Genomic DNA, 26386 nt, shown 5'->3' with positions numbered 1-26386 from the left:
AAATTCAGATATTATCCAAGGACCACCAAGTAAAACCCTCTCCCGATCTTCAAAAGCATCAAACTTCATGAGGAAATAATCATTTCCTACGTCCAAAACTTGAAACCCACCCTTCAATCTCCACACCATACCCATCTTATGCACCATCGCCGTGTAACTCATATGCTTGCCCAAGACTTTGATAATGATCGCCTCCTTATATGGTACATATAATGCTACCAGCCCTTCTTCTGAGAAGATGACCCAAAGAGGATGCGGATCTCCGTGATTTCCTTTTATCACCTTGGCTAGCCTCTCTCCATCTAATGCCTCATTCCAAAGCATAGGAGACAGAGACTTCTGTCCTGTCACCATGTCACAGAAAGAAACCTTTTTAAACCCATATTCTCCATTAGAACCTCTAGTATCCTCTTCTTTCTCACCAGATACAACCCCGACGCTCTCCTCCTTATTTCTACCGCTGGCATTACCGGTTACCTCACTGTGTATCACCCTCTTCGTAATACCCCCGCTCACTCCGTCACTCATACCTAAACCCTAGTAGAGAGATAAAAATCACTTGATATAATAGTATCATTAATATTTATATTATTTATTATATGATAAACATTCATTTATTATATATTATTTATCCGTTTAATAATATTTTTATTCTTAATTTTTTTTAGTTTTGAACACAAATACACTTTTAATGCATATCTAGTTTGGATTAGATATATTATATTAATGTTTTTAAGTTTTAACATAAGTATCAACATACCATAATAACAAAAATAAATTAAATAAATATTTTTTTGGTTAACAAATTAAATAAATGTTAGCCCAAATTGTAACCCTAACTGTACTGTGTATATATGTCATCATATATGGCTAATGGCTATACTACCTCTTAAATACCGCAGCAGCAGCATGAACAAGAGATGAAGCTAAATATTAATCATAATTTTCATGGGTTCATGAGTTGAGAGCCTCACGCCAACATCATCACATATGACTATCACCTAACACTAAGCTACCTCTGAGGCAAGAATAAGAGAGATGAAGTTTTTAACAAGAAATTTTCATCTTAAATTCTAACCTTTTTTCTCTTTGATTCAATTTCCATACCACCCATAAGCACTTTCGTTGCTGCAATAGTCAAGATCTTTTGGGAACTTCATTCTTCGTTTATTGGGCACTGGGCAGCATGGCTATGTGCCCTAATTTTAGAGTGAGTTGGGGAAAGGGGTGAAGGGCAGTCATGCGTAGGGGTGTAAATTATCGAACCGAATCAAAATTTACAACAACCGAATAGAAAATCGAAAAAATAGGTTCTTTTGATTTTTTTTCCAAATTAAACCGATTGGTTCGGTTCGATTTTCAGTTGGATCGGCAGAAATCGAACCAAACCGAACCGAACCGAACCAAAGAAGTGACTTAGTAATGCATTGAAATGGAAATATTAGACTTAACAAATGTGTTTGTTTTATGTTTAGTTGTTGGAATGAATTGAAATTATATTGAATTTGAATGTAATGTAATGTTATTTCAGTTTATTGATTGTTTTGAACATCATTTTACTGAGATCAATTTTCTATGAGTTAGGATTTAAAAACCGAAAAACCGACCAAACCAAATCGCTTTTAGTTCGGTTCGGTTGTTGCACTGACAATAAACTGATTGGTTTGTACTTTATGAAAACCGAACAGATTGGTTCGGTTGGTTTTTGGTCTAAAACCAAACCAAACCGAACTGATAACACCTACTTATGCGTGTAGTTTTTTTGGTAGAATCAAGCAAAACGGTGCCGTTTTGGAAGAACTGGCCAGTTTTTTATCGGTTCAACCGGCAAATTCTACAATTAGCGATTTTGAGTATAGGACTAGACCACTAACATTGCCGATTTTTTGTTCTACCGACCGGTCCGATCCAGTTTTCAAAACCATCTTACTATTTATTTATTTTACTTATTGATAAACCACTATTTTATGGTTTATCTTGTGCTCATTTGAGTGGTTTTTATCAAGTCTTTGCTCACTTATTCATATAATTTGCATGATTTTACAATTCCTTCCTAATTCTGTGATATAGTTGAAAACATGTTTCCTAAGTCTTTAAACTGATAATTTTAATTATCTTTTATTACCATTCGATGCCATGATCTGTGTGTTAAGTGTTTCCAGGCTTTATAGGGCAGGAATAGCTTAGAGGATGGAAAGAAAACATGCAAAAGTGGAAGGAACGTGAAAAATAAAGTTTTGAGAAGCTGGCAACGACGCACACGCATGGATGACGCGCACGCGTGCCTAGAGCAGAAGACGAGCAACGCGTACGCGAGACTTACGCGTACGCGTGACAAGGAATTTGGCCAAATGACGTGCACGCGTGAGTGACGCGTACGCGTGACAGACGCCACGTGCAGAAAGTTGCAGAAAGCGCTGGGGGCAATTTTTGGGCTCCTTTTGGCGCAATTTCAAACCCGAAAAACACGGAATAGAAGCTACAGAATGGGGGAATTAAAGACATCATCTCATTATTCATAATTTTAGGTTTTAGATGTAGTTTCTAGAGAGAGAGTCTCTCTCCTCTCTCTAGGTTTTAGGATTTAGGATTCTTAGTTTTAGGTTTATTTCTTCCCAATTCCAAGTTCAATGTTCCTTTAATTTAGTTTTTTTCTACTCTTATTTATCTTAGCATTCTAGTTTATCTATTCCTCTTGTGATTCTCTATTTTTCCAAATTAGTTTATGAATTCTTATGTTAGATTTGATTTTCTATTTTAATACAACTTGAGGTATTTCAGATTTATTGCTTCTTCTATTATTTGTTATTGATTGATGTTTGCAATTGGTAGTTTGGATTTAATATTCGATTATTGCTTTCCTATGCTTTTATTTTATACCTACCAAGTGTTGGACAAAATGCTTGGAAGGATGTTAGAGTAGGATTCTATGTTCTTGGCTTGATTGAGTAATTGGTGACACTTGAGTTATCAAACTCCTTTGTTGATTGATAATTGAAAGTTGCCGATTGATTTGGATTCCACTAAAGCTAGTATGTCCTTAGGAGTTGACTAGGACTTGAGAAATCAAACTGATTAGTCCACTTGACTTTCCTTCATTCGTTGAGGGTTAACTAAGTGGGAGCAATGAACAATTCTCATCACAATTGATAAGGATAACTAGGATAGGATTTCCAGTTCTCATACCCTGCCAAGAGCTTTTCTAGTCATTTGATTTTCATTACCATTTACTATTCTTGCTTCTTATCTTAAAAACCCCAAAATAGACCTTTACATAACCAACAACAAGAACACTTCGCTGCAATTTCTTGAGAGGCGACCCGAGATTTAAATATTTCGGTTATCAATTTTATTAGGGGTTTGTTACTTGTGACAACCAAAACTTTTGCACGAAAGGATTCTTTGTTGGTTTAAAAATTATTTACCATTTTAAATTTATGTGTCATATCTCGTTTACAGTACAAACAAGATAAGACTGCCATGTATATATCTCATTTATACTGTAAACGAGATAAGGCATGTCCGTGCTTATAAGTATAAGTCGTTTACAATATTGTTCTGGGTCCCATTTTGACTTAGTCAACCTCTTTCTCTCCTCTTTTAAACCTTTTCTACCCGATTTTAGATTGATACGATGATGGCGCGCCAGGCGGAAAACGTCGAAGACATCAACAGGCTGAACGAGACGTCGCATTACGCCGGGGTGGCCGACTTCGAAAGGCATCAAACATTGGTGAGGAAATTGAAAATCAACAACATAGACTTAGTGTAGGTCTTATACCAAGAGAACCCAATCCTAGCCTTCACCAAATGATTCAAATTCAAATCAAACTTCCCTGGGTACAAACAGGTCCTCCACATGCGTCGTTGTAGGTTGATTCCAACACCAATTTCTCAAGAATAGGGCACCCAGCGAGAAGTATCACCATGTACTCATGGCACCCAAACAAAACCCTATTCCCAACGTGTAGCACCTTTACCGAAGGGAGGGACACAGCGAAGGAAGCCCCAAGCACCATCGACTAAGTGTCGCACGTTCTCCGACGACGATGACAACGATCCCAACAAATGAAATTTGTTCCTTTTTTCGTTTTAGTTTTTCTGTTTTAAGTGCAGTGGAAAGGGGTGGGGTAATGGGTGGGTGGAGATTGAGGTAATTAGTGGTAATAGGAAAAGGGTATTTGTGTCATTTCAAAAATTATTATATTCAAAAAGATGATTTTAAAATGTTCAGTGATGTTGAAGGTGATTTTAATAAGAAAAAAAGGTTGGGGGCAATTTTGATTTTTATTGAAGACATTAAGGAGAAAAAAAGCACTTAACTCTTTATATTACAACATAAATTTTCTTTCAATATCACCAAATTTTTTCAAATTATTTATATAAGCAATTGTCAACAACATGAACAACAAAGAATAAAGTGAATATTAAACTACAAAATTTAAATTAATATAAAATATTAGAAAAAAAGATTTACTAAATTGTTTGAACCAACAAAATAAAATAAACATAACGGTAAAATAATTGTCTTGAGGAACCTGTGTAAAAATTAATATTAATCAAACTCTAAACGAATTTAGCTTTCTTCAACTCTAAAGTTGAAGTTGTGAACTACTTCCATTCCAAACAAAAGTTGCTCATTTTTTAAAGACAAATATAGGTATCAAAGAAAGGACATATTTGATTTAAATATTAAACATCTAAGGATGTAATAATTAATTTAAATTAGATCTAATTTACATTTTAAATTTTTAAAAATATTATTAAATAAATCAAAATTAAATTAAATCTTTTGACAAATTCAAACAACAAATTAAATTTAGATATAATTATATAAATTTAAATTTGTGCTTTCCAATGAATTTGAAAGGAACTTTTTAGTTTTTTATTATTCTCAACTCAATAAATTTTATGAGTGCGTACCATAATTTTAGCACTACTATTTTTTAGATGAATTTTTGGTGAACAGGATAAAATTATCATTTTATATCTTGTTTATAAAATAATAAAAATATTCTCTTAAACACGTATCAGTTAAATATATGACTTTGGATTAAAATGAGAAATAATAAATTTAATCTTTTAATCTATTAACAGATTATATATAACCAAGGATAAATGACTAAAATAAAAATATATTAAATAAGTTTAAATTATTCAAGTATCTTTTCTTTTTAATTTTACTTTGGAGAATTCATTTAAATATTATACTAGCATTGCTAACGCAAAAATTTTATTTTGCTTAAGCTATTTATTATTTTTAAATATTGAATAAAAATTAAAATTATTTTTATACTTTTTGAGTTAGTTCATTTTTGCATCGAAATTGAATTTATTTTACTTATTTATTTATTTAGTTATTAGTGGAAGTGCAAATATTTAGGAATGTATTTAATTTCTTAGTTTAGCATGCTATATGCATTTGAACTAGATTCATTCATGTAATAATAGTGGTTCTATATTAATTATTGGTTGACTTGATAGCCGCAACTTGATGATACCAGTTGCCAAGCCAGTCATGAGTCTATAACTCTTTTAGAAGCTAAGTCAAAATCTATCGAGCTACTCTATTGTCATTCCACGTGTAGGCCAAGCATTTTTGGAAAGAAAATATGATTCTCTCTATATACAAGTTGATCTGTATAGTATAATTCACCATATATATATCTTGTGAGGGCTACCTGAAACGTTGAATTAGGTCTAAATACGACGTCCATATCCTTTTGTGGGGCAGCGTCCAACTTATTGTTGTCGAGGTGCTGCATGTTCAAGTTTCTCGTGAAGAGTTAGGGGTGGTACCTGCAAGAGACTCTGATACTTAAGTTAGCAAAGGATTTTGGTAGATTTTTAGTAGATTAGAACATAAATTATACCTGAAGAATATCAGTATATTTATAATAGAGTTGATAACCACTTTTATTAAAGTAGTTTCATCTTTTTTTATGGATAACCGTTTCCTTTATCTTAAAAGTTTATTAGAATATATTTTTTTAGTGAAGATAAAAAGTATAGGCAAAATTTGAGGAGGCAATTACTTGCTTTTGGATAGGTAGAGTTAAGTTCCTTTATCGAAGTCCGACTTCTTTAAAGAAGTCAGGCGTGTTAGAGAGGGCGCCCTTTTTGCTAAACTTTTTTATTTTATTGGACCTGACTTTATTTGTTGAGTTAGAGTATATATATATTTCAAGTCCCTTATCTTAACCTCTATAAAGCTTGTTGACTAATCTAGTGATAGATCTCCCTTTTTATTTAAAAGACCTAATTGATAAATTATCATTAGATTAGACTAAGCTTGTAAAAAGGATTCATGTCTTTTTGAAAGTTCCATGTGAAGTAAATAAGTCAGACTTAAATAATGTGTTGAGAAAATAAATCAAATTAATTATTAAAAAAATACTTTCTTTTATGTAAAACAAAACCTTAACATTACGATCCCCCAACATAAATCAAATTAATTATTAAAAAAAACACTTTTTTTTTTCTGTAAAACAAAACCTTAAACCCCCTCCCTTCCCCTTCTCCTCTTTTTTGGGTAATATTCACATGATTTGTTAAAATTATAACTATTATTTTTGAAAATAATTGTTAGAATTAACTTTTTTTAATTAATATCAATTAATTTTTTTATAATTATTTTCTTTATCTTAAACTTTACACTCAAAATTTTACATCATTAACCTTAATTTACGAAATTGTTATTTACAATCATTGAACATTATCAATTTCTCAGTCCCTACTTCTTTAGTCAGTTTTAAGCTAGTAAGCAAGGCTTTATATTCTATTTGGTTGTTAGAAGCTGGAAATTCGAACCCTAGGAGAGCTCTATTCGACTTCTTTGGTTGCTTTCTAAAATGACACATGCCCCACTGGTTTTGTTTAATGATCCATCTACATATAAGTTCAATGTAGTTGGATCTCCTGGACTTTCAGTGTACTCAACGACAAAGTCAGCAAGGTATTGTGGCTTAATTGTCGTCCGAGCTTCGTACTTTAAGTTGAACTTGGACAATTCTACAGCCCAGCATCCGTCCTACCAAGTCCGTCTTTTATAAAATATGTTTCATTGGTTGATTAGTACGGACTTTGATGGTATAAGCCTGAAAATAAGGTCGAAGTCTTCGAGATGTGAGGATAAGAGCATAAGCAAACTTTTCTATTTTTTGATAGTTCAACTCTGCCCCCTGTAAAGCTTTACTAACGAAGTAGATAGGTTGCTGCCCCTTTTCATGTTCTCAAATCAGGGCTGAAGCTATATCTCGACTTTCTATTGTCAAGTACAGTATGAGCTCCTCCCATTTGATAGGTCGGATAAGTATGGGGGGCTGTCCTAGAAATGCTTTGAAGTCCCAAAAGACTTACTTGCATTTTGGGGACCACTCAAAATACTTATCTTTTCTTAGGATTGAGTATAAGGGAAGTGATTTCAGAGCTAATCCGGCTAGGAATCTGGATAGAGCTACCAACTTTCTATTTAATTGTTGGACCTTTTTAACACAAGTCGGGCTCTTCATGTCGAGTATAGTCTGACACTTATCTGGACTGGCTTCTATACCTCTTTGAGTTAACATGAAGCCCAAGAACTTTTCAACTTCTACTTCGAAGGTGCATTTTAAGGGGTTCAACCTCATCTCATACTTTCTTATTGTAGAGAACACCTCGAAAAGATCGGACAAATGTTGCGTTCTTTTTTATTTTGACAAGAATGTCGTCTACGTATACCTTCATGAGTTTTTCCAATTGAGAGAAAAATACTTTGTTCATTAGTCATTGATAAGTAGCCTCCGCATTCTTTAACCCAAAAGGCATTACTATATAGTAATAGTTAGCCTTTGGAGTTATGAACGAGGTCTTTTCCTGATCTGACTTGTACATTGGGATTTGGTTGTGTCCCGAGTAGGCGTCCATAAAGAACAGATATTGATAGCTTGAGGCTGAGTCGACCAGGGCATCAATCCTTGGAAAAGGATATGGATCCTTGGGACAAGCTTTGTTGAGGTAGGTGTAATCAACACACATCTACCACTTTCTATTTTGTTTTTTCACTAAAACGACGTTAGCTAGTCACAATGGATATTTTACCTCCCTGTCTCTAGCAAGGCTTGTCTCCACGACCTATGTCCTTTCTGGTTTGAACTTCTAAAGCTTTTTTTAAATAAGTCAAAAATCGAAGTACACTGCATATTTCGAAATTCTTCTTTAGTAGATCTACGAGCTATTTTTTCATGTTTTCCTCTAGATTAGCCCCTATGTATATTTCAGATCCCTTGTCTTAACTTCTATAAAGCTTGTTGACTAATCTAGTGATAGATCTCTCTTTTTATTAAAAAGCCTAATTGATAAATTATCATTAGATTAGACTAAGCTTTTAAAAAGGATTCATTTCTTTTTGAAAGGTCATGTGAAGTAAATAAGTCATACTTAAATAATATGTTAAGAAAATAAATCAAATTAATTATAAAAAAAAACTTTTTCTTTTCCTTTAAACAAAACCTTAACATTACCATCCCCCCTCCCTCCCTTCTCTCTCCTTTTGGGTAATGTTCACATGATTTGCTAAAATTACAACTATTATTTTCAAGAATAATTTATGGAACTAACCTTTTTTAATTAATATCAATTATTTTTTTATAATTATTTTGTTTATCTTAAATTTTACACTCAAAATTTTACATCATTAACCCTAAACTTAAATTATAAAATACTAAGCTTAAATTCTCCAAAATAAGGATGTGTGATTTTCACTATCAAAGATTTGTTCCCAATATTTTTTTCTAATTCTATAGACCTAATTAAGTAAGATATTCATGTTTATGTTGATGTTGTCTCTCTTGTTTAAGTGACTCAGAAATTAAATAGTTAACTTAGTCCTTCGAATTTAACTTAAGTCTCCACCAACGATCACAGTTTTTGAAAAAAAAAAAAAAACATGGACAAAATTTGAACAATAAAGCATGGACAAAATTATAACGTGACAATTGATTAAAAAATGTATGGCCAGAAAGAATAAGTCACGGCTGAATAGGAGACTCTTTGAAAAAACGTGGCAGTAACTCGAAAAGCATGGCAACTTTTAATGGCCACGTTTTTTCCCAACTTTTTGACACAGTTTAAAAGCATGGCAAAAAGAAAATTATCTTGTAGTATTCAATTTGGTCTAATAAATTTCAACTGATCTAAAATAGTCTATCAAATTTAACTTCATAACTTAATTTGATTATTTAATTCTCAATTGACTTGAATTTGATCTCTTTCTCACCCGCACATACAACAAAAACAACAATAATAACACATTGACTGTCATCCTCATCTCCATCTCCATCTCCATATGCTCTTCCATGCAGCTTGACCATAAACCCTTTATTGAAATGCCCATTTTCTTCCCATCAAGAACTTCATCTAGATTTCCAATGGGCATATACACTTACGACCAAAAATTGGTTTCATGGTTTTTACATAAACCTGGTAAGCTAAAATGTGTATATGTCAAATCCGCTCCAATGTTTGAATATCTGCATTGATGATTGATCCAGGATCATGAAAAGAGCCCCGTCACGCCAACCTATTTCTCCGCTGGCATTTGTGCCCTTTTGCAATGCATGAACCTCCTATATATATATATATATATAGAGAGAGAGAGAGAGAGAGATTTAATTCTCAACAAATTTTAATCACTAAATCAATCCGTAATCTTTTATTTTGTTAGAAAAAACAATCTTCATATCAAATTTTAGTAAAAAATTAGACAAATCAGCCACTGTTGTTATCTAATTAAGATATAACAATTCCTAAAAAATTTTAAAATTCTCATTAATCCATCTATATAAATGAACAATCTGATATACAGACTGATTTATCTAACAATAAAAATTTAGAGGCCAATTTGGTAATTAAAATTTGGAGTATTACTCAACTTCTTCCTTTTATAAACTTGATTAGGAGCTCTATCCCTTACACATTGCCTCTTGAAGCAGCCACACCCTGGCACTGCTGGGTTGTGCCCTGTAGTGAGTGGTTTGTGTTACATGACCAAAAGGGATAAAACTTGACAATCTAAAGCCTCACAAGTTTTTAAAAATTATACAATGTGCCTAATTTACATTGAAAGTTTAGAATTTTTTTTTCTTTTAAAGATAAGAAAGCTACCTCTTAATACGTTCAAATGATTTCCAAGTTGCTAGAGATCCAAGTCCTCTGTCAATTTCACAGATCGTTGATTCTTATATTGTTGAACTCAAATATCATTTTCCATATTCAAGTCTAACAAAGAAATGGCAACTAGCCAAAAACTGAACCAAATTTCATAAAGTTCTTGCACCTATAGTCTAACCTCAATGGCAACAAAAGCTCTGCCAGACATTATTGATCCGAAATACATATCCAGCTTCACTAATTCAAGAGATTAGCTATGAATATGATTAGAAATGTCAAAATTGTGGAAAGGATTGGATTAGCTATGCATTCCCTAGGTGGAGTCTTTTTTTTTTTTTTGGTCATGGGTAAGGCCTGAAACAGACCCAACCCGAAAAGAAACCCTCCCAAAAAATTCAAAACAGTACAGCGTACTCTCTCTCCCTCCCAATCCTTGGTTTTTCCCAAAAAATTAGAAACCTATACGTGCTTCAACAGCCTATGACAATCTTTCTTATGTTGATGGCCATATTGTTGGTGCTTGATGGCTTGATGCCATGTCGACGGAATAGGCTCCCACCAAAGATGCTGAAAGTGGAACTGATTCAACCAAGATTGTAGTTTCTACTCCTAATCCTTGGATGTTGGTACTACGAAGCACAGTTTGGAAAGAGATCAACTACACTGACCTGAGAGAATTTTCTTGGGTCCGAGAAAGGGAAGTTCACTTCCCCCAATGGACGAGATATGGCTCGGCTTGGTGCTATCCACGGTTTCAGATAAAAATCTATAATGTCCTCCTTTGCTTGTAATCTGAAGCCACCGTCGGTGACTCCTACGGTTGCTGTGGTCCCACGTCATTGACCCTAGAATAAGGTTGTTCATGGGGATGATTGTGGTCGTTCCTTCTTTTTTGCTGCTCTAGCCCTGCATCATATCTCGCCAATTCTGCAGAGGGATAAAAGCCCAATCTGTTTGTCTGAGGAGTCTCATCCCGTAGTATCTCACGCAGCTCACTTGGGAGGTATCTACTCCAAATTCTCTTCAATTTTCCGCCCGACTCCATTGTTGCCGCAGTGTGCGCCAGGTTGTTTGCCTCCCTGGGGACCCAAGTAAGTCCACAATTCTGCATCTCTTCCATCCAATCGAGAACGTCCCTCATAATTGGTTCAGCTTCTCCTCCTATACTCTTTGATTTTAATGCTTGAATGATCTGTAAATTATCTGATTCTATTAGTACTTTTTTGAAATGTAGATTCCTGGCTAAAATGATGGCGTTCCTGACTACTGTAGCCTCTACTGCTAGGACCGAGCTTGTCACAATTTTTTTCAGTCGTTCCAATGAGCAGCTGTCCCTTATTGTCTCTGATCATTGTTGCTGTCGCTCCTTTCCCAGAATTCGGATTGAAAGATGCATCCATGTTCGCCTTAATCCAGTCCCCGAGTGGAGGCCTCCAGGTAGCTGTTCTACCTTTTCTTGAATTAATTTTTTTAGAATCATGGTGTTCCTCTCTGTCTGCTGCTCTGAATTCAATTTCTAGTGAGTTTGCTCTGCAAATTGTAGAACTAGGATTGATGTTTAAGTTCTGAAAGTAAGCACCATTTCTGGTTTTCCATATTTCCCAACATAAGAAGGCTAGTTTGCTGATCATGATCTCCTGGTTTGTGTTATTGTTTGCTCTAATTCTTCTCACATTCAAAATGAACCAGCTTCCGAAGGTAGAGATTGAGTTTATTGAGTGACTGAGCTGGCATTGTGCCCCAAACCATGTTGCCCTGGTCCAGGGGCAGAGCAAGAGAGCATGTTCTGTTGTTTCTATATTCTCATTGCATATTTGGCATATAGGATTTTCTACAAGTTTTCTCTTATATAGGTTAGCTCCCACTGGTAGGATATATTGCGCTGCCTTCCACATAAAAAATTTTATCTTCTACGGTACCTGGAGCTTCCAAATTTCTCTCCATATTTCCTTGTCTTTGCCGCTTGTGCTTGGGGTGTTCTGCCTTAGTTCCAGCCCTTCTTTCCTTGCCGCGTGATAGCCTGTCTTGACTGAGTAGCTTCCATCTAGTTTATGCGGCCAGCTAAGCTTGTCATCCCTGCCTTTAAGATTGATAGGTGTTCTAAGTATTCTATTGCAAACTGTCCTCGAAAAGATCCTTCTGATTTTCTCCACATCCCATCCCTCTCCCTGCTTTATCAGTTCCTCTACCAATTTTACATCTTGATTCTGACCCCTTCCAATTTTTCCCATACCATTGATCCATATGTCCTCCCATATCTTGATCATTTTGCCATCCCCCACAATCCATCTCTCGCTTAAGAAATTTCTGCCTTGTAAAATGCTGTTCCATGCCCAAAATGATCCTGCCATTGACTCTACCTCCCAGAAGTTGCTGTTTGGAAAATAGATGGACTTCAGAAATCTAACCCAAACTGCTTCTGGATTCTCCAATATTCTCCATGCTTGTTTTCCCAAAAAAGCTAGATTCTGATGATGGAAGTCCTTGAATCCAAGGCCTCCTTCTTTTTTGCTCTCACATATTTTCTCCCATCTTCTCCAATGTATGCCCGATCCCTTTTCATTTGTCGCCCACCAAAATTTTGCTACTTTGACACTAAGTTTGCTGCAAAACCCTTTAGGAAACAGGATTACATTCATGGCATATGCCGGTATGGCTTGAACAACCGCTTTAATGAGGATTTCTTTCCCGGCCTGGTTCAAAAAATTCTTTCCAACCCTCTAATTTGTTTGTCACTCTCTCTTCTATCCAGCTCAAAGCACTACTTTTTGCCCTTCCCCAATGTGCCGGTAGACTCAGGTATTTTCCCGGATTATCCCATGCACTCATTCCCATCACCTCCTCTATATCTACTCTAGCTTGCGAAAATACTTGTTTTCCGAAAGTAATTCCTGATTTTTGGAGGTTTATTCTCTGACCTGATGCATTTGTATACTCATTGAGGATGGAGATTATTTGGTATGCCTTTTCTACATTAGCCTCTGCCAATATAATACAATCATCTACAAAGAGAAGGTGTGTAAGAGTCGGTGCAGTTGGAGCAATCTTGAAACCTTTGACCCTTCCTTTCTCTTGTGCCTCTTCCATCAGGATCGTGAGAACTTCCGCAGTTAATATGAATAAATATGGCGATAATGAATCACCCTGCCTTAAACCTCTGCCTGGAATGATTTGATTGGACAGGATCCCGTTCACTTTAAATCGGTAGGAAGTAGAGCTGACGCATTCCATGACCAGCTGGATCCATTTTGAATGAAACCCGGATCCATTTTGAATGAAACCCAAAAGCCTTAAGTACCAATTCAATAAAGTCCCACTCCAAGCGATCATAAGCTTTGTTCATGTCAAGTTTGATTGCCATGTTTTCAGAAACATTGCCTTTTTTTTATCTAGACTGTGATACAGTTCTTGTACAATGATAATATTGTCTTGAATGAGCCGGTTGTTCACAAACGCACTTGAGTTGGGAAAATGATAGAATTTAGCATCTTTTTTAGCCTATTTACCATAATCTTAGTGATTACTTTGTATATGAAGTTACTGCAACTGATAGGCCTCAATTGATTTAGATTTTCTGGCCTCTTTACCTTTGGAATGAGGACGACCATTGTTTCGCTGATTTCTTTGTGCATTTTTTCATTCTAAAAAAAGTCCTTTACTATTTCAAGAATCTCTTTCTTAACAACCTCCCAGTGATTTTTGGAAGAATTTTCCATTAAGGTCATCCGGTCCTGGGGCTTTGAGGCCTCCCATGCTAAAAACTGCCTCCTGGACTTCATCTTCTCTTACTTCTCTTGTGAGTTCTTCATTCATCTCATGCGTCACCCTTTTTGGAACTTTTTGGATGCATTGATTAATTCCATTCCTAGTTGACTTGGTGAAAAGCTTGGAAAAGTGTTCTTCAATCAGCTTCATTATTGCCGAACTGTCATATACCCACTTCTTGTTGTTGTCCTTTAATCTCTCGAGCTTGTTTCTATCTCTTCTTTGAATTGTTATGGCGTGAAAGAAAGTTGTATTCCTATCTCCCCATTTCAGCCATTTCAACCTTGATCTCTGGCCCCAAAACTTTTCTTCTTGCCTCCATAGTTGCTCTATCTTCTTTTTGATTTGTTAGATCTCTTCCTGCTGTTGTTCTGTCCAACCTGAGTCTTGGAGTTTTTGCAGCTCCTCTTGTAGCCTTGTAATTTCTCTATCTGCTCTGGTAAAAGTGCTTTTGCTCCAATTTTTTAACTCACTTTTACAATTCTTCAACTTTTTCAGCATGTTATCCCATTTATCATTTCCCCTTTCAAATTTGCTCCAGCCCCTTTTAATCACTTCTGCACACTCCTTGTGATCGTCCCAAAAGGCTTTATATTTGAAGTGCCTTGGGCTTTTCTTCTTTGGTTCTAGAGTTAGAATAAGAGGACAGTGATCGGAGCTTATGGCTGGTCTTGCTTCCAAAACTGCATGTTGGTAAACTTGTCGCCATTTCCAATTTGTTAAACCTCTATCAATTCTTTCTTTTGTGACAAAGCTGTTCCTCGGGTTGCTGAACCAGGTGAAACGCCCCCCTTTTAACTCTAAGTCCATGAGAGAGTTGGTGTTAATGAACTTCCTAAAATCCTCCATATGGTTCTTTGGTTTAGGATGCAGCTCCTCTTTCTCCTCCTGACAAATGATATCATTGAAATCTCCAATAAACAATTGTGGTGTATGTTCACTATCTCTCTTCTGAGAGCTCTCTCTCCATAGTAGCCTTCTTTGAGCAAACTTAGGGCTGCCATACACAAACTTGCATTTCCATTTATTACCTTTTAGATCATCAACATCAACAGTGATAACATTTTGAAACCATGAGTAAACATCAAGAGAGAAATTTTCATTCCAAAATAGACACAGACCACCGGACAAACCCCGGAGTTCTAAACAAAAGTAATTAGCAAATTTCAGCTTTCTTTTAATTCTCCTAATACATTTTTCTTTAGCTTTGGTTTCCATCAGGAACACTATGGCCGGCTTTATCTGTTTGCACAGATTTTCTGAGTTCGGAGACTGTCGCGGGTGCCGCCAACCCACGGCAGTTCCAGCTTATGATGCTCATGGCTGAGGTTGGGGCATAGTAAGGCCCGCCTCCTCAACCGTTTGATTATTGTCTGCTTTGCTTCCCTTTTGTTGCTCCATCCTGCCATTTGCTCCTTTGGTTTCTTTTGCCTTTGTTTTTCCTCTCTTGTTAGTATTGACTTCAACCTCCTGTCTTGTTTCTTCTGGTTCACCATACTCCACTAGCATAGGCTCTGTCTCTTCTCTCTTCCTTTTGAGCTACAACCTGGCTTTGATATTTTGAGCTAGTTCCACTTCCCAAGCTTCTGTTTTGTCATCTCTCCCCATGTTGGCATCTTCTTCGTCATTGTTCTCATTGGGCAGTTCAACAAAGTACCATTCTCCATTTTCTGAGTTGTGGACATGGGTTTCAATTCTTCCTTTGTTTGACTGCTCCTTCAGTTTCAATTCCCTGTATCTCCAGTACCTCCTCTCTCTTTCAAAAGCTTCCCGATTTTTCTCCCTCCCTTCCTCGATCATTTTCCTTCCTTTCCCCATGCTTGCTATTAATATATGTTGGATTGTTGGGGACTTGGATTGATATTCTTCACTTGGGGGCTTGGATTGATATTCTTCACTGTCAGCATTTTTCATTTCAATTTCTTTGTTGTTGTGCAGGCCCAGTATGCTTTGATTCTCCATGCAATTGCCTTGACAAAAACTCAGCTCCTTTTTTTCATTACTTCTGTGCTCCTCCTGGGCTTGGTCCAAAAAATTGCCTTGATTTTTTCTCTTGTAATCAGTATTTTGGTGTTTTGGGCTTCCTGCTAGTTGGCCCACTGATTTGGTTTTCTTTTTTTCTATGAAGTTCTGTAGTACTTTTTCCAATTCCTCTATGACAATCTCCTCTCCCTCGGTTGATTCTTCCCCTATTGCTATCTGATTTTTCGGGATTTTGCCTCCTTCTATTCTCACCTGATTTTCAGGGTTTTTGCCGTCATTCTTCCCTCTCTCTTGCACTATCAGTCTTTCAGCCGCACTCTGTCTCGAGATTTCCTCCCTCTCTGACGTTTGTGGCTTGCTTCTGGTTTCTCCCACCTTGTTGCTTTCTGTACGTCTATCCTCACTCTCCCTGTTGAAACCGTGTTCCTCACGTGCGTCTTCTCCCTTCTCTTGCCTTCCTCGGTTTTCATTTCTGTTTCTTGTCATCTCCCTTATTACTATAGCTCTTGCTGGTTTCACACCCAACCCTATTCATATTTGGGTCTCCTGGAATCTTGGCTTGACATAGCTAATTCATTCTTGCAGTCCTTCTTTCCATGGCCTATGATGCCGCACTTTAAACAATAACAATCTTGAAGTCTCTCGTACTTGAGTTCTATCCAAGTCTTCGGTTGCTTCTCCCTTGTCATCCAGAAACCAGTGGATAGTGGTTTTGTTATGTTGATGGCTATCTTGGCCCTAAGGAAGGTTTCTGACGAAGATATTCTCCCTTCTTGGATCTTCCACTTCAATAACTAATCCTATCATATTGCCAATGGTTTCTACAGTTTCTCTCTCCATATATTCTAATGGAACACCATGTATTTGTATCCAAAACTCCATCAGCTCATGCTTTACTTCGTCTATGGCAGCATTTTATCCCCACAACTGCAGGTTTATCAAGTGGCCTCTGACACTCCATGGACCTCCTTTGAGTATTTGCATTCCCTTCTTCTGATCTTTAAAACTAAAGAGTAGTTTGTTTTTCCCTACTTCAGAGATAAAAACATTTTCTGGGTTGCCCCATATTCCTAATAGAGCATTTTTGCTTGCCTTGAAATTGATCTCTTTGTCTGATATTAGTTTGCCCACTATATTGATGCAATCCTCTCTATATTCGTTTTTCTCCTTTTTGCTTATTGTGATGGTCATTCCTTCAATCTGTTGAAACCCATGAGTTGCACTAGCTATCACTTCCTGCTGATTTGTTGGTTCTTGTTCTCCTTGTTGCAGGATAATTTGGGGTTCCATTGGTTATGTAGGGGGTTAGCTTAATGGATTATATGATGTTTGGTTTTGTAAGTGTTTGGTGAGGTATGCCAATGACAATGGTACCGATATTCAGCTGGATTAAAAGGCAGTTAAGGTTAGGGGTATCAAGATAGGAAGGAGGGTGATGGTAGAAAGTTAAAATAACTAGTAATGAGTGTTGATGAGATCAGAGTTCTCAAGGAATAGAACCTGAGGTTCTGGTATGCTCTCCTTGCGAGAGAAGCGATGCTCTCCATGAGAGAGAAATTTTTTGATAAGTGGATAGAAAGAGATAAGTAGATAAAAAGAGATAAGTGGATTTATGATACAATATCAAGCCCAAAGCCAAACGAAAATCCATGTAACAATTTGTAGGAAGATGGGTTTGTTGTTGCAGTGAAAATGCATTTCTACAACACAGTGAATAATAAAGCATAGCACTCTTGATTCAACCCTTGTTCGAAAGTATTCAGTAGCTCCACTGGAACAAGTCTATGAAAAAACATATGAGAAAGATCACTTATCATCGGAAGGAAGAAGATGGAGTGGAATTTGGCTAATTCAGAAGAAGGGCAGAGGAAGAAAATCAGATTTCAGAAAGTCAAATGGAGGTGGGAAAAAAAGAAAGATAATCATTGTGCTATCGTACAATTGGAACACTGCAAATAAGGCTGCGTCAATAAGAAGTTCCAACTTTAATGTACACAATAGATCCATTTTGAGTATGCACTTTAAATAAATTCATCAACATTGAGCCTAGACCCCTTAAGAAATATAATTAACTTTAAGACCACTTGTACAACTTCTCAGCTCCGCAGATAGATAGAGCTAATTTCAGGGTTGAAATAGAAACTGACAAGATAAAACATTTTCTTAACCATTTGGATGATGTATATGGTCATAATCTTACTAGAACAAATGAATCATACGCAAATGGTGAATCAAATATAAATTGGTAGCATATAGTGATTTCCACTACCAAGACAGTACTACCATCACAGATTTATGATCAACAAATAAAAGTGGGTTTAAATTTTAATATGAACAATCTGACACACTGCTTATTCAGCAACTATCCTTATATACAAGGGAACCCATTCCTAAAATGTTATAGAATGACCCCCTGCTTTCATTTGTCGATCTACCACCATATTATCAACCAGTTTTGAGAAATTGTCCTTTTCCTTATTTTTTTATTTTCATAGTATCAAGGTACTGGTCTTATAGAACAGACATAAAATAAACAACACTTTTCGTGAACCCAAAAGGAGAGTACCTCAAGATGATAAAATGTGAAATAGAACTTACATGTAAGGCCCTGTAAAAAAATTAAAAACATTCAAACAAAAGCAGTGTCAGGTTGAATAGTATTCCCAACTTAGAATCATGTAAAATAAGATAATTATACCATCCTGGAAGACCTTTCATGGCATTGAAACAAAGGCAAGTATCTTCAACCAACACAGGTCCATTAACCTTAACATACATTTGAAAAGCCATCAGAAAGGTTAAAAAATTGAGGAAAAAAAGAAAATTCGACCCTAAAATCACACATAGTGAAATCAGTGAAAGCCAGATTGTGAGTGAATACCTGAAGAGCAGCCAAACGAGCCTTCTCTTTGGAGATATCTTCAGGCTCTCCTTGCAACTCAAACAAAACAAAAAACAAACAGAAGAAAGGGTTAAATTAAAAGAATTTGAGGGAAAGAGTGAAGTATTACAATCAAGTTTGAGGGACTGAAATGGTATGGACTGGCCCAAGATGGCACGAACTTCATCAGGCTTTTCGGCATTGCCAGTTACAAAAGTAACAGGACGTGATAGTACCAATCCAGAAGCCATTTCCCCAAACCAAAGCTTCTTCCGGCTTTTATTTTGCTTCTGGTGTTAGAAGGTACAGAGAGAACCACACACCAGTAGAGTATAGTGAGTTCTTGACTCCTTGGGAATTGGGAGTGGCTATAGTGGCTGCAAGCAATGCTTTGCATCAACTACGAGAAGAAAGAGACAAACCGCACTGTTAATTTATAATTTCTATCACTTGGATTTTTTACTATTTATTGTATATTGATATGTTTTGATTCTAGTGTTTTGAGTTGTCACCAAGGTTATGTGATTGTTCTTTATTGTATATTAATCTGTAATAGGCAAGTCAATTGGAATTTTTTTTTAATTGTATATTGATCTATTTTGATGCTGGTGTTGTGAAGATTAGACTCCCTCATCTCATGCCACTCTTCAATTGGATTGGCACCTTGAAGCTGTGTGTCATCTTGTTGAAGGAGGGACATTAAGAGTTGCCTTTGTTCTAGTGATAATGAAACTTTGGAGTTATTATTATCTGCAAACTGAGATGAGGTTAGGCTGCCTTTATCATCACATTTCTCTTTGGGAGTCATATTATTGATGCTGACTTCTTTGGATTGTTGCTTCATATGGGGAGGAAACCCATGCTTTTGGTAGCATACATCTACCAAGTGACCGACCTTGTTGCAGAAGGAACAGATTTTGGTGTAACCTCCTCTACTAGAATTACCACAGCCTCTGTCGCATGCTCCTCTACCAAAGCCACCTCTCCCAAGTGAAGTGTGTCTCGTAGTGCCATCTCGGTTGTTGGAGTTATCACTATTCGTAGCAGCCAACAAATTTTGTAGATTTGGAGTAACTCTATCATGCAGATGTCTTGCTGTGTGAGCAAAGAAAAGACTTCATTAGGCTTAACCACTGCTTCAATTCTCTTTCAATCCTAAAAGACCATACTCTTACATCAAAGTAGATCGTCACCAATAAAAATCAAGTTTACAATGCAATGAGCAACCAAAGCCTGCTTTGTCATACAAGGTCTTAATTTAAGGACATCCTTCTCAAACTCCCAAACTTTAGCGACACTACCAGTAATCACCGCATGAGCAAATCCCATGTTTGAAGTGATGAAAGCGATTTGAATCCCTCATAATAATGTCCCTCTCAGTAATTTTGGATATGAACTTAGCTGCATTATGGCAATCACCACAGACACGCAAGTTCTTGAATATCCTAATGGGACTTCTTGGTGGGGTGCTGATAATACCAAATGCCATTGCCAATCTCTCGTAATGACTCATCAAAATCTGCTCTTTCTCGTCATCCTCAACATCTTGCAGGACAAAACTGTAGTCCGGAACATAACCGAGGCTCTTCATTTTGGAAGCCAAAACCCTTAATTCCTCGTATATCTCTGTGCATTTAGGATGGGTTTGGTTCCCAGTGTAAAAGACTTCAACTATATTTCCCACTACAACAGAACTCCATCCAGGAATCTTCCTCAGACCGTGATCTCTGGCCAATGATCTTACTTTAGTCACTCCTTCCCATTTGCCAACATTTGCATACATATTTGATAGCAAAACATAATAGCCAACATTTTCAGAATCAACTTCCAACAAACGACTTGAAGCAAAGGTACCCAAATCTACATTTCCATGTATTCTACAAGCACTTAGAAGAGCACCCCAGATCGACGCATCAGGCTGCATCGACATGCTGCTCACTAAATTATACGCCTTCTCCAAATATCCAGCTCTTCCAAGCAAATCAACCATGCAACCATAATGTCTCAAATTTGGCTTGATTCCATACTCTTTCTGCATCAAATCAAAACAGCGTTCACCCTCATTCACTAACCCAGAATGACTACATGCCGACAACAAAGATACGAATGTGATATGATCTGGCTCTACCCCTTCAGCTAGCATATCCTTAAAAAGTTGGAGTGCTACTTCTCCATCCCCATGAATCCCAAGAGATGATATTATGGCATTCCAAGGAACTGAAGTTTCCCGTGGAATTTCAGTGAATAATGACATGCCATCAACTAACCTCCCACATTTTCCGTACATGTCAATTAGGCTGGTAGCCACAAACACATCCTTGTAGAGCCAGTTCTTAATTAACCTTCCATGAATTTTCATTCCTTGTTGCAAAGCTCCAACATGTGAATATGCTGGGAGAATGCTCACCCATGTCCCTTGGGTGGGGATTATCTTTGTACACTTTTCCATCATGTTGAAAGCATTAATTGCCTCACTTGCAAGACCATTCTGCGTGTAACCTGTGATCAAAGTGTTCCATGATATTATATCTTTAACAGGAAGTTGTTCAAAAACCGTGCAAGCACAATCCATAGCTCCCAATTTTGCATACATATTCACAAGTGCATTTCCAATCACAACATCCTTTTCAAGCCATTCATGCCTAATAATGAATCCATGAATTGAACTGCTTATCCTTCGATCACTTAACTGACCAAAGATTGAAGCCAAACTCACAATTGTCAACAAGTCAGGCTGAATTCCAACAAACTGCATCTCTTTAAACAACCCGAGTGCTGTAGTTGGATCATCATTCTGCTCGTATGCAGCAATTATAGAATTCCAAGATACCAGATCCCTAACTTCCATGTGATCAAAAACCCTCTGCACATCACCAAGCCTTCCAAACTTTGAATACACATTGATCAAAGCATTTGATACAAACACGTCCATCTCCAAACCATGCTTTATCACATACAAGTGAATCAACATACCGCTAACAATATCACCCGACAGCGCACAAACAGGAAGTACGCTCGACACAGTAACAGGATCCATCTTCAGCCCCTCACTTCTCATCCTATTCAAGACATGCAATGCCTCGTCAGCGTTCCCATTCTGACAAAACGCAGAAATCATTGCATTCCACATACCCACATCTCGATCAGGCATTTCATCAAACAGCTCATATGCAACATCCAAAGCACCAAACCGCGAATACAAATTGATCAATGAGGCAGCCACAAATACATCCCAATCAAAACCCAACTTCACAACATAGCAATGTATCTTCTTGCCATCAATTAGATTCACACAAGCTTTCAACACAGGTGGAAAGGTATAAAAATCAGGCCTTAAACCAGATACTAACAAGAATTCATTGAAACAGCTCAATGCCTCATGGCGCCGGCAGCTGCGAACATAAGCAGCCACCATTGAATTCCAGGCAAAGATATTCTTCCTCTGAAGCTGGTTGAAGGTGGAGCGAGAGAATGTGATGTCCCCAAGGGATGCATACAAATTAACCAGCTTTGTTGACAAAACAACATCTTGAGCTTTTCCCAACACAACGAGAAGAGTGTGAAGCCTCTTAGCGATGTTGATGTCCCTGCAAACTCGGATTAGAACGTCGAAATCGAAAGGAAGTGGAAGTGCCAAGTTTGTTGCTCTTGTGGAAGTGTATGGGAGTTGCATGTGCATGGTGAAGCCATCTCTGCAATGAAAGAACCTTGGAAACGAGACGAGGTTGAGTTTGGAAATGGGCACCAATTTGAGAAGTGAACACATACAGACATGAGATGAGGGAGCCTAACCTTCACAATGCCAGCATCAAAATAGATCAATATATAATAACTAAAAAAGAAATTCCAATTGACAGCAATTGCCAATCACAGATTAATATACAATAAAGAACAATCACATAACCTTGGTCACAAGAATACTAGCATCAAAAACAAAGTTCTGAAAACCGAATCGGTCATCGAACTGTTATAGTTATTGGTTCACTACTTTACTGGTCCAACCGGAAAAACCGTTTTATAATAAAATAATAAATAAAATATAAATAAGCATACTAAAACATAACTATAGTCTAATATAAATCTTAAAATGTCATTCAAATTTAAAACACTATATCAACTAAAGTCTTATGATCTTATCAAAATACAAATTCAAAAGTCAAATAACAAAAAAAACGATATCTAAAGATTAACAAGTTAACAAGGTTTCAGCATAAACTTTTTCTAAGATTAACAATGAACAGTAACAATGAGCATAATTTCAGCATAATTTTCAGCATAATTTTAAAAAAGGTTAATAAACTTTTTCAAATATTAACTATGAGTAGTGGCAATGAGCATAATTTCAGCTAAATTATTTTTTGCACAGCATAAAACAAAAAAGATTAACAATGGGCAGTATCAATGAGCATAATTTTAACAAAGGCTAATAAACTTTTTCTAATACTAACCATGAGTAGTAGCAATGAGCATAATTTCAGCTAAATTATTTTCAGCACAGCACAAAAAAAAGCAACAAAACAGAGTACAACACAGCACAGTAGTATCCATGAGCTGAGCTAATCATTCAACAATTCAATCTGAACGGCACAACAGTAGTAAAATCCTAAATCGAAGAAAAAAGAACCAAGAACAAAAAATTCAAAAAAAAAAAAAAACAAAGAAACCAATCTGAGTAGCACTAGCAGAATCGTAAACCTTAGTTCTGACTTCTGAGCAGTCTGAGCAGAGGGGCAGAAGCACGCCGGAGACGAAGGCTAGGCAACGAGCACGACGATGGTGGGTTGGAAGAAGCTGCGGCTAACAAACGAAGAGCAGACTCCAACACGCCGAGCTCAAGGAAGAAGCTGCGATTGGTGGGTTAGAAACTTCAAGCACCACGACCAGACGAAGACGGTGATGCTTGAGCGCGACGGACGGTGGCAGGAGCGCAATAGAGCGGACGAAGACCAGGGACTGACACCGAGCTCAGGAAGGAGGTGCGATTGTTGAACGAGGAAAAAGGGCGGACGACCAGACAACGACGGTGGTGCTTGAGCATGACGGACGGCGGCAGTCCTTGTGGCGGTGGTGGAGAAGCTAGGGTTTCGGTGGCAACACTCTTAAGTCTGAACTGAAGAGAAGGAGAAGATAAGGTAGCTGGGTAGGGTTTCACATTTTTCTTCCCCCATTAAACTTCAACAAGGCGCCATTTCCTTCAAACCGGCGGGTTCCCTGTCCGGTCCAACCAGCTGGTTCTAGGTCGATTTAGCAGCTCTCCACCAATTTTTTATCACTGTTTTACATGGCTGGCCGGACCATTAATGCTGCCAATTCACGGTTGGACCAGTCCGACCGGCCTATCCTGTCTAGTTTTCATAACATTGATCAAAACTATGGTTGCGAAAACTGAACCGGTCAATAAACCAGTAGAGTGACTGGTTCAATAATTTAGTGGTTCAACCGAAATTCAACCAGAATTCAACCAGTTTAATTAAATATAAAATAAAATTATTGAAAATTTTATATAATTTCAAATATTTAAATTCAATGAATTGTAAGCTAATAAAATTCAAAGTTTCACATAATTATTTATAATTTACCATTAAAAGTTTACAAACAACTTCAAACATCAAAGTTTATAATTAAAAAAATCAAAATGCACATATATGCTCCTCATCACAAATCATAATCATCACAAAGTAAACTAAAGCAAGTGATCAATATTAGCTAAGAGCAATTATTTGGTATTCTTCAGACTAATTAAGGCATTCCCGTATAAAGTACACTATTAAGGAAACTAACATTAAGTCATATATGCTACTAAACAAACTTAACACAGGTTCATATAACTTAGATTGCCACATCCCCAAGAAAACAACACAGTAAAATTTCAGGGCTTTCAACAATTTTCTGGTCAGCTTTAGATGAGGCTATGTAATTTGCAACATTGGCAGAGCAAACAAGCTTATCAGTTTTCTCATCCGGGATTTCAACTGAAAATTCTTTTTTCAACATCAATCAGAGCCGAATCCAATTGAAGAGCACAAGTATCTCAATTACATATTGACACACTCATTCCCAGCAAAGCACCATCAACAAGTCAGAATCAGAAAAATCAGTAACCAACGACTCAGAAATCAGAATCAATATAACAAAACTTAACAATGCAGTGAAGCACATAAAGGATAACACTTATCCGCCACCAGAAGAAACAACAATAAAAACAAGTTTTTAAGTTTAACTAATTTTGCTCACGAACAAGCCAACAACTAATAAATTAACTCAGAATTAGAACAATAGCACAAAAATAACTCAGAAAATTACCAATAATCAACGATAATTAACCCAGAAGTCAGGACAAAATAACAACAACCCAGCCCTGTTAATAACAATGAACAAGGAAGAAAAATAACTCAGAAAACAACAAGTAACCCAGGAAAACAACAATCAACAATCAACATAATTAAATCCAGAAAAATAGCAATTAACTCCCAAAAATGAAACTGAATAAGCAGTGGAGGGATGGAGGCTTACAAACTCAGAAATTCAGTAACTCAAAATAAGCAGAAATTAACCAGAAATCAGAAAACCAAACAAAAGTACAAAAACAAGCAAAAATAAATTGAATCAGCAGTGCTTACGGGCGGCCAAGGAGGAAGGCAAGTGACGGCCACGGAGGAATGGGAAGTGACGGCAACTGACGAGGGAAGTGAGCTCGGACAGAGAGTAACAGACAGCTCGAAGAGGGATGCTGGCCTCGGACAGAGAGAGAGCTCGAAGAGACGACGACCGACCGATCAACCTTTGGTACGGCGACGCCACCGGATCAACGCGTCCTTCGTGCGACGGCAACGAGAAGAGGAGCGATGAGAACTAAGAAGAGTTCGGCGATCCGATGAGAAGAGTTCTGCGACAACAAGAGTGTGACGGCACCCACGTTTTGTCCCCACCGGCGGGGAGCACCCTGTACCAGAGGAGAAGAATTTGGCGATGAGGGACGGTGATGGTGGCTGGCTGGGCTTAGGGTTAGGTTTCAGAGAGTGAGAGAAAGGAAGTGGGGTATTTCTTCGTTCTTCTTCCTTCTGATTGCAACACAGCGTCGTTTTTCATTGATGCACCGAAGCGGAAACCACGAAAAAATCCGGCTGGTTCTGACGGTTCACTGATTAACCATGATTTACCCAGTTTCAATTTTTTGCAGTTTTATACTTTAATTGAACCGGCTAAGTGACCGGTTAACTCGGTCAAATTAGTCAATTCGGTTCAATTTTTAAAACATTAATCAAAAGTTAAATACTTAAATAGTCAAAAATCCAATTGATAGAAATTACCAATTACAAATAAGGGTGTTCGAAGTGTGGTTTGGATCGATTTTGAATCAAAAATTTATCCAATCCGATCCAATTTCAAATTATTTGAATTGGATTGGATTTGTGATTTTGTAAATTAAAAAAGTTAAATACATATAACAAGTCTCAATATTATATTTTAAATAATTAACAATGACATAACAAGTTTTAATAATATTTTAAAAAGTCACCGATAACATAACAATAGAAATAAAATTATAAGTTAGTTAAAAAAATAAATAAATCACATTTTGAACATAAAAGATTTATTAAATAATAA

The 26386-nt window shown here is 36.9% G+C and overlaps 1 protein-coding gene and 1 long non-coding RNA gene across 15 annotated transcripts; one reads left to right on the top strand and one right to left on the bottom strand.

The window, feature by feature from the left end:
* Positions 1-10575: 10575 nt before the first annotated feature.
* On the top strand, positions 10576-17980 carry LOC112715327 (uncharacterized). The gene is made up of 3 exons (XR_003159613.3): positions 10576-11295; positions 11384-11586; positions 15853-17980. It is a non-coding gene; the product is annotated as an uncharacterized lncRNA (long non-coding RNA).
* LOC112715325 (pentatricopeptide repeat-containing protein At4g33990) lies at positions 14993-25941 on the bottom strand. Of its 14 annotated transcripts, XM_072204682.1 has the most exons (7): positions 25399-25931; positions 23474-24123; positions 19442-22570; positions 18779-19178; positions 18596-18663; positions 18464-18505; positions 14993-17679 (listed from the first exon to the last, which is right to left on the bottom strand). In XM_072204682.1, the coding sequence occupies exon 3, from the start codon at positions 22542-22544 to the stop codon at positions 20076-20078; it is 2469 nt and encodes an 822-aa protein (XP_072060783.1). In that variant the 5' UTR covers positions 22545-22570; positions 23474-24123; positions 25399-25931; the 3' UTR covers positions 14993-17679; positions 18464-18505; positions 18596-18663; positions 18779-19178; positions 19442-20075. The 14 variants fall into 14 exon arrangements, with proteins under 14 accessions (XP_072060783.1, XP_029145446.1, XP_025622864.1 ...); XM_029289613.2 differs by having other exon boundaries at positions 18779-22570; positions 25399-25941; XM_025767079.2 differs by having other exon boundaries at positions 14993-18505.
* Between the last annotated feature and the right edge of the window lie 445 nt (positions 25942-26386).

Source organism: Arachis hypogaea, chromosome 10, assembly GCF_003086295.3.
Source record: "Arachis hypogaea cultivar Tifrunner chromosome 10, arahy.Tifrunner.gnm2.J5K5, whole genome shotgun sequence".
Lineage (NCBI taxonomy): Eukaryota > Viridiplantae > Streptophyta > Magnoliopsida > Fabales > Fabaceae > Arachis > Arachis hypogaea.
The sequence above is the reverse complement of the archived record's forward strand: the minus strand, read 5'-3'. Positions and strand labels throughout refer to the sequence as shown.